The sequence below is a fragment of the Peromyscus maniculatus genome, chromosome 12, assembly GCF_049852395.1.
Source record: "Peromyscus maniculatus bairdii isolate BWxNUB_F1_BW_parent chromosome 12, HU_Pman_BW_mat_3.1, whole genome shotgun sequence".
Lineage (NCBI taxonomy): Eukaryota > Metazoa > Chordata > Mammalia > Rodentia > Cricetidae > Peromyscus > Peromyscus maniculatus.
The window spans coordinates 12,503,356-12,519,709 of NC_134863.1; the positions used below are offsets into that span (position 1 = coordinate 12,503,356).

The following is a 16,354-nucleotide window of genomic DNA, read 5'->3' on the forward strand; positions in this document are numbered from 1 at the left end:
TAATGAGGCTTGTCTCAGATAGAAATTAAGCAGAGTACTAAGACCAGATCTACCTCAGGTAAATGTCACATGCCTCTATCTGGGCAGGCCAAATCTACCTCAGACAAATGCCAACTCCAAAATAAAATAATAATGATTCTTTCTCTCTAAGCTCTCTCTATGTCAACAGTATCTTGTTAAATGGGAGGCCCCCAGCACCAGCACGGATGGACAGCCGCAGAACCAGGAGACGGCAGAACGTCGTTCCAGGACCTCCACCATCATCCCTGGACTTCACAAGATACCCCTCACCCCCCCCCCCAAGAGCCAACCAACGCCCACTATTCAGCTGGAAGCAGTCTTTGAGAGAAACGTCGCCCCCATACCCAGTCAACCACAATTTTTTCTTTTTTTAAAAAATAAGAGTCGGGAATGAAGGGTTCACAACACGCCCCCCCAACGGTCGCATTTACCAGGCGGACACTTCCGCCTAGCCAATTCCGGTCAGGCCGGACACCTCCGCCTAGCAAGTTCCGGCCAAGGCATCTCGCGTGACCAGAATCCATGACATTACATGGCAGCGTGCAACGTGACCATGTGATCTACACACACGCGTGGAGTAGTGACGTGACCTGGCCACGCCCCCAGCCGGTTTTAAAAGTGGAGCGCCATGTTTCCCAGTCTCTCTTCACACACGTGTCTCTCCCACAGGCCTGCGCACTCTCTATCCCTTTATCTCTAATAAACTCTTATAAGCGGATTCTGTCGTGTTTCGTGACGTTTCCTTGCAGGGTAAGAACACAACGCAGCTAAATAACTAACACTAATACTCCCCTTTCTTTTTACCTGTGGTTCTGTTTCTCATGCCTGAAGGCACCACCCCTCTGCCCTCCAATGCCCACTTCCTACTTTCCTTTCTTTCACAGCAAAAAAACCAAGAGTCACAATTAGGATTCACATGTGAGAGATACCACGTGGCATGTGTCTTTCTGGAGCTAGGTGATCTCAATAGTACATTTTTTTCTAGTTCCATCAGCTGCAGACTTTATAATTTTTTCTTAACAGCTGTATAAAATTAAGTGTATAGACACTATATTTTCTTTTTATTAAACTTTTTAGTCTTATGTGTTTGTGAGCCTCACATGTGTGGGATTGCCTGAGGAACTGGAGCTGGAGTTACAGGCAGTTTTGAACCATGTGGGTACTGAGAACCAAACCCAGGTCCTCTGGAAGAGCAGTAAGCCCCTTTAATGCTGAACCATAACCCTGGCCCCATGTACCACATTTTCATTATATATTCATCATCTAGGCTGCTTCCATTTCTTAGTTACTGTGAATAGAACAGCAATTGTTAATATTCTGACCCATCCCTTGGGGCCACCCTGGGTCCTGACATAAAAGCCTCATTTTAAGGAAAATCTCCTCCCCCCTTCCTCTCTCTTCTGTTCTCTTTCTCCATTTCCATGATGTGTGCACACCTCAGCTTTCTCTCTTATCTTTCCTCCGTTTCCCTCTTTCCTTTCTTTCCATCTATTATAATAAACTCTCCACGCGGATGCAGCGCCTGGGTGTGAATGACTTTCCACGTGCAGCTGCCCCTGCTGCATCTGCCCAGTGTGTTTTCCCTCACATGTGGGATACCCTGGCCTGGCCAGCTGGGAGTTCTCCACTCCTGCAAATTCGTAACAGCAATGAACACAGATGTGCTGCTCAATGCTGTCCTCTAGTACAGCATCACCCTTGCAATCAGGAACGCAGTGCTGGGGTTGCCTGCTCTGGGCATTCGCAAGACCAGTCCTGCTAACAGTCATGGATGGGGGTGGGCTCACAGCGTTCTACCCCTTCCTGCTGAACTATCGGTTATTGATAGATTCTTAAGGAGGGGAAGCTGTTGTCTTCAGTTGTATAGCCACTGCTGAGCCCACCAGGCTACAAAGGAAGCCATGGAAAGTTACATAGGACAAAGCTAACAGATGAGAAGGTGTGGGAGATACGGGGTAGATAAGGGTGTAGGGGAGCTAAGAGGAGATGGAGGTAAAGAGTAATCTGTAAGGATTCTGTAGATGCACAGCTCGAGGGGAGGGGGTCTCCTCTGGCGCCTTATACGTCATCAGCGGGCGACTGCGTCCCAGCCTAAAAGCCAGACATGCACCCCCACGTGTTCTCTCTCTCTCCCTCTCTCCCTCTCTCCCTCTCTCTCTCTCTCTCTCTCTCTCTCTCTCTCTCTCTCTCTCTCTCTCTCTCTCTCACACACACACACACACACACACACACACACACACACACACAAACACACACACCCTCTCTGCTCTTGGTCTCTGTCTCTGCTCTGTCTCTGTGCACCCCTCTCCTTCTGTTTCCTCTCTGCCAGGCCTGGATTCTCCTGTCCTATCCCCTCTTCTAATAAAGCCCATTCTAACTCTGGTAACCATGGCTCATGATTCTTCCACCCATGATTCTTCCACCATCCACCAAACCAGCACCGCCGCTGTAACCAGCGCTGATCTAGTGCCGTATAACCTTTCATAATCTGTACGCATTAATTTGTTAATTTAATTAACCTTGATGCATAGCCTTCTTAAGATTTCCTTCTGGCTATGATGGGACACCACGTGTAGCCTTGAGGCAGGGGGAAGGGCTAGGACTTGCCTCTACTGGATGTGCCTCCCCCTGGGAGGCCTTGCCTTCTTGTGGGGGGAGTGGGGGGTTAGTTGGGGGTGAAGGCTGGGGGAATGGGAGGGGGAAGAGCGGGGATCTGATTGGTGTGTAAAATGAAAAAAAATTCTTAATTAAAAAAATGGAGGGAAAAAAAAGATTTTCTTCTGGAACCAAACAAAGAGACCTAAAACTGGGTTGATTTTTGCTTCTGAATTTTTGTTTCACAACTTTTTTGGGGGATTATAGCCCATTAGAAATTTTACCAGGAAAAAATTCAGAACCTGTAGCTATATTAAAGGGTTAAAGGTGTGCATCACCATGCCCGTTTTACATATTTCTAAGCTTCCATCTGTACTGATATTTAAAGAGGGACAATTAGGAGACAGGTGGCCAACTCAGCAGTTCTCAACCTATGGGTCGCAACCCCTGGGGGTTGTTGAAAGACCCTTTCACAGGGGTCACCTAAGACCACTGGAAGACAGATATTTACATTATGATTCATAACAGTAGCAAGATTACAGTTAGGAAGTGGCGATGAGATAATTTTATGGTTGTGCGTTACCACAACATGAAGAACTGCATTAAAGGGTCAGCATTAGGAAGGTGAGAACCGCTGCTCTAGAGGAAGGGAGAGCCTCTGTCCTGAGTTGCCTGACATGTCCTGCCCGGGCATGTAGTTCTACAGATCCGCACAAACTGCCATCCCACGGGGACCCAGCAGAGGCGCACTTCCCACAAGCCCCCAGGCGAGACTGCTGTGCCCGCTGCACACTGACTCACGGAGCTGGGTCCCTCCCAAGAACCAGGTGGACAAGGAGCTGCCCGGGTCCGACTGTCCAACTACTGTCCCCCTAGGCCTCCAGCTGACACCCCCGGGGGACACAAGGCTCAGCAAATAAGACACCAGGACGCCAGGATCTTGTTAGCTTGGATATATTTTTTTTTTCTTTTTTTTGTCACAGAACACTGTTTGCAGTAGAGGAAATCGGCATTGCAGTCTGGTGGTGTCTTGGCTTCTTCACATAACCAGGACGTGGTCATCCTTCAGCGCAAAAGCCCTCATGGCACGTACCCTATTGAAATTCAGGACGGCTCCAATATCATCTGTTTTTCTTTGTCGTTTTTTAAAAATAAACATTTTTAGATTTGTCCACAGAAGGCCACGCAGGCTCTTGGCTAGCGGAAGACAAGTCTGAACAGTCGCTGCACACTTGGGCTGCCGCCTGCTCCAGGCTGGCAGTTGAAATCTTTTTTTTTTTTCAACTCATTTTTATTAAAAAAATAAAAAATGCTCCAACTATCAGTTTTACAAAATCTCTAAGGGAAACACAAGAGCAAGGTGCTGAGGTAAAAAACACCTGAGGTAGCTTTATTTGTGTGTTTTTCTCATTTTAAAAAAATCTGCAAATTTAATGCCCTGGGCCAACAACCTCGTATAAATTGCTATTTTCCTGCACTTTAAATTTTTAAAGAAAGAAATAATTTCACTACTAAATGTTGATGGCTTGTATACCAAAATGTAAAAAGACAAAGTACATTCTTTCTTTCTGGAGTTTTCCTTTGTTTGGTTGGCTGGTTGGTTTGGAGGGTTCCCGCTTTCCTCTTCCGAGATGGGAGGAGTGCCATCGACTCTTGTTCGCTTGAGGAACCAAGTGTAAGCTGAAGCTGGTTCGTGTGTTTCACGTTTGTTCCGTTTGTGTGATGTGATAACTCAGAGCACTGCTTTGCCTGGGGGGGGGTGTGCATAGATACGGGGGGAACAGAAAAGGACGAAGGGGTTCAGAAGGATGGCGGGCAAAGAGGAAGGGAGGGGAGGGAGATAAACAGAGAGAGATAGAAATATATAGCAGTATGCAAAAAAAAAAAAAAAAACCAGTTTAAAACCTGTGAAGCAGAGAAAGGGGTGCATGGGGTAAACAGGTGACAAGGGCCTGGGGCCCCTCCTCGGGGACGGTATCCCTTCTGTTGATAGACACAGGTGACCCACGACTGCCATTAAGTGTTCCTGACGAGATCTCCCTCCAAGTGAAGTTCGTGTGGGCGGCTCAAAGTTCCTTTCTCTACCAATGGACCTCACCCAAGACTTTATTCTTTGAAGTCTAGAAAAGCCTGCTTTCTCTTCAAAAAGAAAACAAAATTAATAATCGAGTAAAACTTGTAGTTAGTTGAGTTATTTGATATATTATTTCTAAAATATATTAACGCTGCAGGCACCCTGTGTAACCCACAGGCCACACATCTTAACATCTTTCCCCTTCTAGTATGTACAGACATGTACAGAGACAACGCTCCACAGCAAAGAAAAGGCTGCGGATTTCGCTTTGCTTTGAGTCACCTATGTTAGTTCAACTGAAAGGGAGAGCGTCCTGGGAGCCGAGGAGGGATCTGAGTGGATGGGCAGTGGATGGCTGGAAGCCTGCAGAAGCCAGGGGAAGCTGGGCACAGGCCAACTGGTGTTTCTGGGGAACCCGGGCCCTCCCTATGGCCTCCTGGATCCCAGGATGTGCAGGGGTCTGCAGGCCCTGGCTGCCCTGCAGACTTCTCACTCCTCAGGATGGTCTTTGGTTTGCTCCCGATCTGCTGGCTGTTTGGTCTCGTCTCTCTCGGGGGGGTTGGGAGGGTTACATTCATCTCTTGTTTGCTGGCGCCTGTGGGGGCCTCACTTGCTGCGCTGTGAGGCGACTCCCTGAGGGTATTTCTGCTCCTGCTGCTTCACCTGCTGTACAATTTCCCTGATCTTGCGTTGCGCAGTCTGCAGCGGAGAGAGGGAGGGAGGGCACAGGGAAGAGACAATCCCAGTTCTGGGGCCCCCACAGGGAAACAGAGGGCTCCGGACTTGGGAAAGGTTGAGTGCTCGGACCAATCTTACTTCCCCCAGGTCCCTTCTGCCCACGTTCAGCTGCCAGGGACAGAAGTTTTCTTCCCTTCACCAAGCCAGCCGGGTGCAAGGTGGGAGGGGGCGGGGAGAGGAGGGTGCACTGGGGTGGGAGCGGGGGTACCTAGCAGCTCACAGGGAGCAGATGGCCAGGGAGTAGCAGGAGAGGTCAGTGATGGGGTGGAGGCCAAGGGCCCTGCCACGCCCACCTGAGCTCTGGTGTGCCCCTCCCCTCCCCACCCCTTTCCGAAGCACTGGAAAGACCAGGAAAGGGGAGACACTAGCGCCCTGACAAGCCCTGAAGAACAGGAGTTCCAACCCTGAGCCACAGCTTCCCACGGGCTGAACTCTGCCACTGGCCCAGGCAGCAGTCACAGGCAGCTGGCCACCGAGCAGCTGGGAGTCGTTTTCACAGCTGCCCTTCTTCTTTGGCCTCCAGGAGGATCACAGCCGCCCTCTTCTAAAACCCGCCCAGCAAAAAAGCATCAAGACATCGAGGCCACACACTGGGCCACATGTCCCTGCAGCGCTGGCTTCTGTGAGTGCAAGGCAGCAGTGACGTGGAGTTCTGGGGAGACCCGGGAAGAGAGCGGCAGAATACTAGGTCCCTTTCCTTGGTATTCTGAGCCGCCCCTTGGGGACTTCTTGCCCAGCGTCCTGATGTCGTCTTATGTAAAGTCCTCTTTAAGAAAAAACTCCCCCTTCATTGTCTCTCCTGACTCATGCCAGAGGTAGAGTGCACCTCCCTCTTTCGCGCTCTCTCTCTCCCCCTTTAATAACAAACTTTCCGCGTGGACATCTGTGTCTGGATGCTGAGATTAAACTCTCCACCTCTCCACACATCTGCATGGCCGGTCTCCCTCACCCACCAGGGCACCTTGGCCCAACCCGCCAAGGCCTCCCTCGTCACAACACCTCTGTGAGTAGTCACTTTCCACAGTGAAAGGTGGCCACCTGGCTGCTCTGCTGGGGGCTGGCTGGACATGTGGCTCCTCAGAGGAAGGCTGGGAGGGCAAGCGACGCTAAGCTCCCGACCCCAGCGCATCATGCTAGGAGCCTTGCACCAACCGTTTCCAGTCCCCGAGGTCAGGGGCCAGGGAGGGCTTCCCCCGTGTGTGCTGTGTGGTGGTCAGGAGGGGCTTTAAGCACACGGCCACTCGACACAAAAATACAGTACGTGAATTAGTGGGAGGAGCTGGGCAGGAGGCAGGGCCCTCACAGGATAGTACCTGGCTGGTGAAAAAGTGTCCGATGATCCTGACGATCACTTCCTCATTTTCATCTGGGGTTTGGTCACGAGGCACGATAACTTCTGCGCTTGTCAAGTTCTGGAGCTCATTGACCTGGAAAGGCAGAGAAGGAAGTGAGTGAGTAACACACACACACACCCGGCCCCCCAGCCCGCCCACCCCGGTCACCCATGAAGCTGATACTTGGGCTGTGGACGGAGAAGCTAACCGCCCGCCCCCTTTCCTTCTCCTGCCTCAGCTCCTGTAGGTTTGGCTCCAAAGGGCTGACTGACAGAGAAATGGGGGTGTAGCCCTAACTCCACGAGGCTCTGCCTCTCAGGCTGAATGCTCCCATTCTGCAGACACTCGTGCGGACTTCTAGTAAGAGCCCAGGTCAGTGGCCCACTTCTGGACCTGCTTCCCTGGCTGCTGGCCAGGAGCTATGGCCTCCTCTGACTCAGAATAAACCCACCCACTTCCTTCTCCTCCCTCTCCTCACCCCCCCCCCCCCCCGCCCTCTTCTTTCCTTCCTTTGCCCCCTCTGCTCCCTTTGGGCCAAGGTTGGCCTTGAACTTGCTCTATAGGCGAGGATGACCATGCACTTCTATCCTCCACTCTCCGTTTGGCTGGGTTCTACCTGCCCTGGCCCTTGGCATTGATGCTCAGCTCACAGGCAGGGTGAGGGGCTCAGAGGGGTGGCCACCCACAGCTGGGGAGAGAGAGGATTCAGTGACCGCTTCCAGTCTCGGTCTCCAGCACTTCAAGTCTGTCGAGCGGTCAGTGTGCGTACCTGGGGTTTGGACTGCACTTGTGGATCCTAGCCAACTACATTCTCTTGTGCATGACTCACCACGTCTAGAATCTGCACTGCCCGACCCCAGTTCCTGCCACTCAACGTCACTTCATCATCACAGGCCCAGAACTGCTCCGGTCACCTCCTCACCAAGTGAGAAAGCCAAAATCTTGTGTCCACAGATAACCTATTGATGTCTAGGGATCAATATTCTTTTCTCGGGGGGGGGGGCGGCTGAAGGTTGACCCCAGGGTCCCATACTTGCTAAGTGCATGCTCTATCGCTGAATTATGCCTCCAGCTCCGCAATCCAGCTGACGTGTGTTACTGAGACCTTCAGACTGGACACATAAATTACACTTTCTCACCCTATTGCTGAGCTAACTCCCCTAGAGCGGATGGCCAGACTTGAGAAAGAACCAGAAAATGGGATGTGCAGTAGGGAGTGAGAGGGTCCCTGGAGACTGTGGTCCAGAGACAGCACAGGGCAGCTGCAGCCTCCGAACTTGGAAACCAGACAGAGAGGGGTCTCCAACGGGTTCTATCTGCTACATGTGGATGTGAGGGTGGGGGTAGGTGGGATGGGAGATGGCCTTCTTGTCTTGGGATATAAACAGGGCTGGGTGGCATAGTGCTCAGGAAGAGGGTGGGCTTGACACCATGGAACTGGGCCCTTAGTGCTAGAGCCCAGCGGATGACCTTTCTGTCCTTGGAATCCCCATGCCTCATGCATCCTGCACGTGCCGGAGCCCAAGCGTGTCAGCCCAAGGCCCTCAGACATGCTGAGAGCGAGCAAAGGAGCGAGTGAGGGTCTGAGGGGAACCGGGCATGGCCAGGGCAGGGAACTCATCCAGGTGAAGGGAGTCGGGAGCCAGCTTACGGTTTTCCCCCCTTTGCCGATCACGCGGCCGGCTGTGGACGAGGGAACACGGATGTGGGCTTCCAGCTTCACCTCTTCTTTGGGGTTAAAGAAGTTTTCTTCCTTCAGCTTCCCAAAGATCCGTCCCTGAGCCTGAGGACAAGATGACTGGTGATCGGGCCACTCGGTCAGCGCTGTGCGGGAACTCGGGAGTCCCAGGGACGGGATGTGTGGGCTTCCCTCCAGGCACGGGGCAGCTGCCCACCCGCCTCAGTTCTGCCACCCATCTCAGCCACCACGCTCCACCGTCTGTGCATGCTGCCGAGCCTCGTGATCTGCAGGTGACTGCTTCCTCTAAGGAACGTGTGTGTCTAGGCAAGGGCAACCGTGAGCCACCAAGACTGCACCCTGTTTTCATATGCCCAGTGCCTGTAAGTACGTGATTGGCTGAATGTGTTTAAGGCATTCTTAACCCCCCTCCACTGTATGCTCAGTTCTCTGGTTACTGAAGGAGGCAACAGGATCTGCTAAGTCTCAACACGCCGCTGCTTTTGTGGTGCTGAGAATCAAACTCATGGCCTTGCACATGCTGGCCAAGTCATCATCTCATCATGTACTTAGTCGTTAGTATGTTGTGGGACCATCGCCACTATCCAGAATATTCTGGATCCATCTCAGGGATGGGACAAGCCCATAATCCCAACCTTTGGACAGTCGAGGAAAAGAATTGCAGGTTAAGACCAACCTGAGCAATTTAGTGAGGCCCTGAATCAAAACTGAAAGAAGAGGACTAGGAATGTGGCTCAGTGGCCGAGTGCTTGCCGCCTCCTATGTGTGAGGCCCTGGGCTTAATCCCGAGGACTGCCCGCCACTCTCAACCAGCCTACGTCTTTCTCTATGGTTTGCTACTGGACACATGCACGTGGAACCATGGCCTCCATGCTCTTATTTCTCTAGGGTCATTCCTCTGTAGCATGCATTGGACAAATCATTCTCTTTTGTGGACATACCACATTTTGTTTATTCAGTGCCAAGCTTCTGGTCCCCTGTGATTTTCATTGTAAGAGCTGAACTTTTATAAATCAAAGCACATTTCTGACTTCTTGAAACGCAAGTTTTAACGTTCCTCGAGGAAGGACATCAGACACAGAGCCATGCTCCTCGCAAAAGAACTCTCCCCCAACGCTGCTAGAATTCCCTCACAGACTGCCAGAACTTCCACGACAAAAGGTTCTCCTCTGCACCTATGTTAACGCTCTCAGCTGGAGAAGCCCAAGACGGCCGCCCAATCAGAGACATGCTGGAGGCACTGGCCAACTGGGCACCAACGGACACCCTGCCTTTCCATGGAGAGAAGACAGAGCACAGAGGAGAAACGAGGAACCAGGCACAAGTCTGACCCGTGAGCAGCAGAAGGGGAAGTGGACACCAGGCTGGCAAAGCAGCACCTCAACTCCCCTGGGCCGTCTGCCCAGCACCCAGAGCCTGCAGGCCGGCATGGGCTTTGGTACTGACCTTGAACTGGGCTTCAGGTGGCCCGGTGATGATGACCATCCTTTCACTGACATCTGGACCTTCTGCCGGAGCTATCTGCGGTTTGAGAAAAGGAACGTGCTGATGCCAAAGCTCCTGTGCTTGCCGGAGAGCATTAAGAGCATGCCGGCACCAGCTGATGACCAGCCTCTGCCTCTGAGCGCCACACATAATGCCACCTCTGCCCTGGGTCTTAGGAAGTCTGACCGTAATTCTCAGTATCAAATATGGGTCTCTGGCTACCCAGGGCCAGTAGTTACTGCCTGTCCCTGCAGTGAGCACCCTTCCAGAACTTGCCTCTTCCCTCAGCCAAGTCCTAGGAGATACAGGCTCTGCCAACCCCCAGGCTCAGAGGGAAGGGAAGGTTAGTCCACAATGCTCTCCAACTGGTATCTAGCTGCTTCCCGCCATGACGAAAATGGACTAAACCTTTGAACTGTGAGAAAGCCCCAACCGAATGCTTTCTTTTATAGGAGCTGCCGTGGTGGTCATGGTGTCTCCTCACAGCAACAGAACATGTACTGTGACAGGAGTTGGCACCAGGGAGTGACAGGCCTGACCACGCTGCTTGGGGGTGGAATGTAGACTTTGGAACTTTGGATTAGGAAAGCAGCTGAATGCTTTAAGCAGGGCTTAAGGAGCCACTATCACTAGGAGCATGACGGCCAGTGTTGAAGGCAATTTGGACTGTGAAGTCCCAGCTCAAGAAGGTTCAGAGGGGAAGGGTATTAGTAAATGGCCTAGAGACCATTCTTGCGATGTTTGGCTGAAAAAAAAAAAAAGGGGGGGGCTGCTTTTTGCTCTTGTCCCCACCCCCCACCCCCCAAAAAAATCTGCCTGAGGCAAAATTGAAGCATTTTGGATTAATGGCACTAGCAGAGATTTCAAGATAGACTAGCACTGATTCTGTTGTCTGGATATTAGTGGTCACTCTCATGCAGATCTATAATGAAAAGGAGCAAGCTGAGAAAGGGAAAATACAAAATGTACATTTTGAGGAGAAAAGGAACACCAGGGAGTATAATAGAGATAAGTCTCGTACTCAGGGAGATAAAAAGTTTCAAGAAAAGCCTGATGCTCAATGGAATAAAGGGAGTGGTGACCTCAGGGCAAGATCCCACCCAGCTAAGCTTCCAACTTGTGAAAAGGAATTAAAGAAAAGTTTAGTCATGAAGAAAACCATCAACAACAGAAAGCTGATGAAAATGTATTTGAATGAGGGGGACAAGTTCCAGGACCAGCAAACAGAACTTGGCAGCTTCAGCCATGTGGTTCTGGCTTTAGAGTCCAGGATACAAGTCAGGTGCTGTGGACTCTCCCTCCATGGCTAAGAAAAGCTACAGACACCAGTGTGCTGGGGCCCAAAGAGGCCATTGTGTGACGCTGTGAAAGTGAAGCCTGGATTTCACTGGAGACCCCAAGATGTTGGAGATGCCACAGTCATGAGGTAGCTGCTGAGGAAAGCTACTCATGGGGAGTGGAACCAGCTCAAGAGAGAGCAGTGTGCTGCAGTCAACAGAGCTGAAAGGAGTTGGAGATCTGAAGAGCGCTTGATATCAGACCTGGAGATGCAGAGTTTGGACTCTGTCCAGATGGTTTTTAGTTTTTAGTCTTGCTTTGATTCACTAATTCCTCACTATGCTCTCTTTCTTCTCTTTTGGAATGATAAAGTATATTCTGTGACATTGTATGTTGAAAGTATGGCACCTGCTTTTTGATTTTGATTTTATAGGGATTATAGTTAAGAGATTGTCATGCATTTCAGAAGACACTTTGAACTTTGGAATTTTAAACAGTGTTGAGACTATTATACACCACAGGGACTTTTGAAGCTGGACTGAATGCGTTTTTGCATTATGATATGGCTACAAGACTATGGGGTCCAGGGAGTGGAAAGTGATGGTTTGAATAAGAATGACCTCCAGAGGTTCACAGTGGAACGTCTAGGGAACCGCACATTGGTAGAACACTGACTAAGACAAGGTCTTTATTACATTTTCTCCCAGCACATCTCGACTTCCTTAAACAAATCTTTAGGGGAGGAAGAGGAAGAGGAAAAAGGAGAAGGTGACAACAAAACTGAGCTGGACCTGGCAGTTCATGTCAGTAGCCCCTGCTACTGAGGAGGCTGAGACAGGACGGTCATTCGAGACTAGATGTTAGAGGTTAGCTTGAACACACGCACGCACGCACGCACGCACGCACACACCTCTCCTCTCAAAAACAAAACAAGTAAATTAAAACTCAATCATCAAATCAAGGCAGAATGAAACGTAATTCAAAGTCAAATGAATGGGAAGCACATCAGGAACATAGCGGTGAGGAGCCAGGAGCCACAGGTGAGCACACAATGCATCGTGCAACGCCTGACACAATTCTCAACTCAGCTTCTCTAGAGCACTGGCCCAGCCAAGCACAGTGACAGCAGAGCAGAGCACACTCAGGAGGTGGAAGCAGGAGAATCAGGACTTCAAGGTCATCACAGGCGCCAAGGTAAGCTGGCGGTTAGCCTAGGCTATGAGACCAAGTCGCAGGCAAGCAAACAAAAGATAGGTGGAACATCGTCCATTACAGGGCCGCTCAGGCAGAGGGAACCCAGGGTCAGGGAGGTGCCATTCACTCTGCTCTGTGGTATACTGTCTCCAAAGCTCAGAGACCTTCACTCAGAGGTCTGATTCTGTTTTCACCCCATCTAGGCTCTAAGCCAGGGTCTACCCTGGGACTTCAGGGTCCAGTGCTGTGTCCCAGCTTCCTTGGGAACACTCATCCACTGCATGGTGTCACCTTCACTGATCTAGAAAGGAGGACCCTTCATCGAGACCTCTGGAGACTCCTCTGGCCTTGCTTACTTACTCTGTGGCATGAGGACAAATGAAAGACATAGGTAACCAGTAAGCAAGCTCCCGAGGACCACCCTCCATGGTGGGCAGTTATTGCTTGGTGGTAGCCGCAGCATGTTCAGGGGATGGAGACTGGGGCAGGCTGGCCCTGAGACAGGTGGCAGGAAGCCCTGTCTACTTCAAGATTCACCATTGGCACAGAGTCCTGAGAATGCTGTGGAGCGATGCCTACAGGACTGATCAGACCTGCGTCTGAACTCCCTCGCTCTTCGTTTCCCTGAAGGCGCTAACTGGGAATGACTCTGAAGATCAGTAAGGTTGCTACAGGAGGAGGAGGCCGTGGAGCAGAAACAGGACAATCTGGGCAAGTCTCGGCTGTCACACTCTGTAGTTTTGTGGCCTGGGTAGATAGTCAGACCTCCTGGCTCCACTTCTCATAAGCATTAGCAAATGGGGAAGTTATTGCTGTGGTCAGCAATAGCAGATGGTCAGGATCCTAGAGGTCAATGGAATTTATATCTAAGAGCCTAGGCTGCCCACTTAGGTTCCTTGCTCAGTTCCTATTGTCTCACTTCTTCCAGTGAAGTGGGGCTTGGATGAAGGAACCCCTCAAGGCTCTTTGGTCCAAATTGTCTCACTGTGGGTTTTCAGCATCTCAGACTACAGCACTGAGCACCAGCAAAGATCTCCTGGATGCAGCCAGCCTGTTCTCATCGCTACTTTCTCCACTGTCTAGGCCAGGAAGCTGCCTGTGTCAGGCCACTGGACATAGAGGACCGCATGTCCGCATCACAGCCGCCCGGTCTAGGCTTCACCCTGTGTGAGTACGAGTCTCTGACTGCAAGCAGACAGATGCAGGCTGAGGGTGCAGCAAGGTGCAGTTCTTTGCCAACGGCACTGCAGTCCTCATTCTGCACAATTCAGAATATTCTGGGTTTTCCTGTTTGTTTATTATTTTCTCTGTCATACTTGCTGCAGGAGAAACTCCAGCTCTTAGGGAGAAAGTGTAAGTATTCTTTCTCTCCAAGTCATGAGACTCAGTTTCATAATTCGGGGTTGTCTCATGGTAGCCAATTGTCTTCCACAGCAGTGGGAAGTGTTCCTGGCAGTGTTTAGCATCTTAGCAGAGCTGACAGACGGGCTTGAAGCAGGCCCACACCAAACAATCCTTGACACCCGAGAGAGGCAGAATCTGGGGCTAACGGCAGCCGCATCTGCACACACCAATTTTCAAGCCAAGAGGACGTCCCTAGCCTTCTGCTCAGTCCTGGCCTCCTAACAGGTAATGCCATCAGCTCTTGTCTGCCCATGATTTTATCAGCACCTTCCAGAAAGTTCTTCATTCAATTTGTTTTCTCATAGTCTGTAAGTCCTTGAAGCATAGACTAATGCTGTGGGATGGTCTGTATGTCAAATTGCTCTGATTGGTCAATAAATAAAACCTGATTGGCCGTGGCTAGGCAGGAAGTATAGGCAGGACTAACAGAGAGGAGAAAACAAAGAATAGGAAGGCAGAGGGAGACACTGCCAGCTGTGTGGCATGTGAAGATGCCAGTAAGCCACGAGCCACATGGCAAGGTATCGATTTATGGAAATGGATTAATTTAAGCTATAAGAACAGTTGGCAAGAAGCCTGTCACGGCCATACAGTTTGTAAGCAATATAAGTCCCTGTGTTTACTTGGTTGGGTCTGAGAGGCTGTGGGACTGGCGGGTGACAAAGATTTGTCCTGACTGTGGGCAAGGCAGGAAAACTCTAGCTACAGACTAATGACGCACCGGTGTGCTGAGTGCTAGCACAAATGCTCCTTCCACTCGAGCACATCCCCTCAGCTGGGGGGTGGGGGGGATCTTCAGCCTTCTTTTATCCTCTTGAGAAGAGGGGACAATGCCAATCCTCAGAGGACCCGGTTTGGTCAGTACTAGTATCTTTCTTCTAACGTAGTTGTTTGGTGGAACTGGAAAGGACTATGAAGAAGAATGGGAGCAGACAGGAAGGGTCCTGGAAATACATTCTGCAGATTCTGTCTCTAGGTGGTGTAAGAACTGTCTGGCACTGACCAGAGGAGACCAAGGGGACAGGCAGCTGGCAGCAATGATCTTACCTTGATAGAGGCACCAGCAAATCGAGCCAGCTGTTTGATGTGCACCCCCTTTTTCCCGATGATAGCACCCACAGCCTGGGTTGGGATGAAGAGATTCACAGTCTCCTGCTCTGGGTACTAGAAAAGAACACGTGCGAACTGTCAGGCTCACTGGGCACCTCACAGCCCAGCCAAGTACCGTAAGAGTATGGGAAGGCCTCACTACCCAGGGAGATGGCCAACACGGCATGGTGGATCTTTGTGTGACCTGGTGCTCTCTACATGAACCCAAGCGGGATTGCATGAGCCTACAATCCCCTCTGGGTCTGTTTGCTGGGCACAGGCAGCCTGGGTTCTCTGACATGCACAGATTTGATATGTATGTTTCCTGTGCCTTCATCCGAGACCAGAATGGTTGTGGGGGCTCAGTGGATTAAAAAGTGCTTGTCACGCAAGCCTGATGGTCTGATCCCTGGAACCCACGGTGGGAGGAGACATTTTCTGAAAGTTGTCCTGGCCAGCCAAACACACCTGCCCACAGACAGAGGGACAGCTGTCCAGTCCCTCCATAACTAGAAATACCATTTCACAAGGCGGCTCACTCTGTGCCCAGGCCCCATGGCGAGTACCAGGGATGGGCAAGCCACTTGTCCCTGGAAACCCCCGAGGAAAGAGCGGCTCTTAGGTCAGGCTGCCAATGGTTCTTGTGGGAGTGCTGTGTCTTCAGGGTCAGACTTTGATTAAAGAACACCGACAAGGAAAAAAAAGGTGTGGTGTGGTGTGTGCCTATGCACACGTTCATGGGCACACGCACACATTGGAGGCCCGAGGTTGATGCTGCCGTCTTCCTCACTCACTCCCTCCCTTAGCTTTGACACCGAGAATCTTATGGGACCTGGCCAGTGAGATCCAGGGGTCCCATCACTACTTCCTCAGCACTAGGAGCACCACCACACCTGACTTTTATGTGGGTGCTGAGGATTTGAACCCAGGTCTGCAGGTTTGTATGGCAAGTACTGTGCCAACTGCGCCACATCCCTTGCCTACTGGAAACTTTTCTTTAGCTTATTAATATTTGCTAACTGGTTTTCTTTGTGTTTTTAATATATTTTAAAAAGTGTGTGTGTGTGTGTGTGTGTGTGTGTGTGTGTGTGTGTGTGTGTGTGTGTACGTAAGTGCAGGTGCCTACAAGAGCTAGAGACACTGGATCCCCTGGAGTTACACGTAACCGTGAATCACCTGATGTGGGTGCTGGCATCTCCAGTCCCCTGAAGAGCAGTGTGCACCCTTAATGACTGAGCCACAGCTCTAAGTCTTTGGTTCTTTAAGGAAGGATTTTACCCTGTGTGTAGCTTAGGCTGGCAGGAAACTCACTACACAGCCCAGGCTGACCACAAACTCAATCCTTTCACCTCCCACTCCCAGGGTCATCTAAGAGGCCACACAGTCGAGGAGGCTCCCCAACACTGAGTGAGAAGCAGGGTGGCTTGGTACTTACACTCTGAG

At 50.9% G+C, this 16,354-nt stretch overlaps 1 protein-coding gene across 3 annotated transcripts in view; it reads right to left on the bottom strand.

The window, feature by feature from the left end:
- Positions 1-3,554: 3,554 nt before the first annotated feature.
- The window catches only part of LOC143268222 (insulin-like growth factor 2 mRNA-binding protein 2), a 78,840-nt gene continuing 66,040 nt past the window's right edge, over positions 3,555-16,354 (bottom strand). The window contains exons 11-16 of one of the 3 annotated variants that reach the window (XM_076549362.1): positions 14,870-14,986; positions 9,908-9,982; positions 8,414-8,545; positions 6,742-6,855; positions 5,301-5,389; positions 3,555-4,365 (exon numbers count right to left, since the gene is read on the bottom strand). In XM_076549362.1, coding sequence (XP_076405477.1) covers positions 4,317-4,365; positions 5,301-5,389; positions 6,742-6,855; positions 8,414-8,545; positions 9,908-9,982; positions 14,870-14,986 — 576 coding nt within the window. In that variant the 3' untranslated portion in view covers positions 3,555-4,316. Of the gene's footprint in view, positions 4,366-4,800; positions 5,390-6,741; positions 6,856-8,413; positions 8,546-9,907; positions 9,983-14,869; positions 14,987-16,354 lie in introns of those variants that run through there. The other 2 variants (XM_076549363.1, XM_076549364.1) reach the window with 2 other exon arrangements.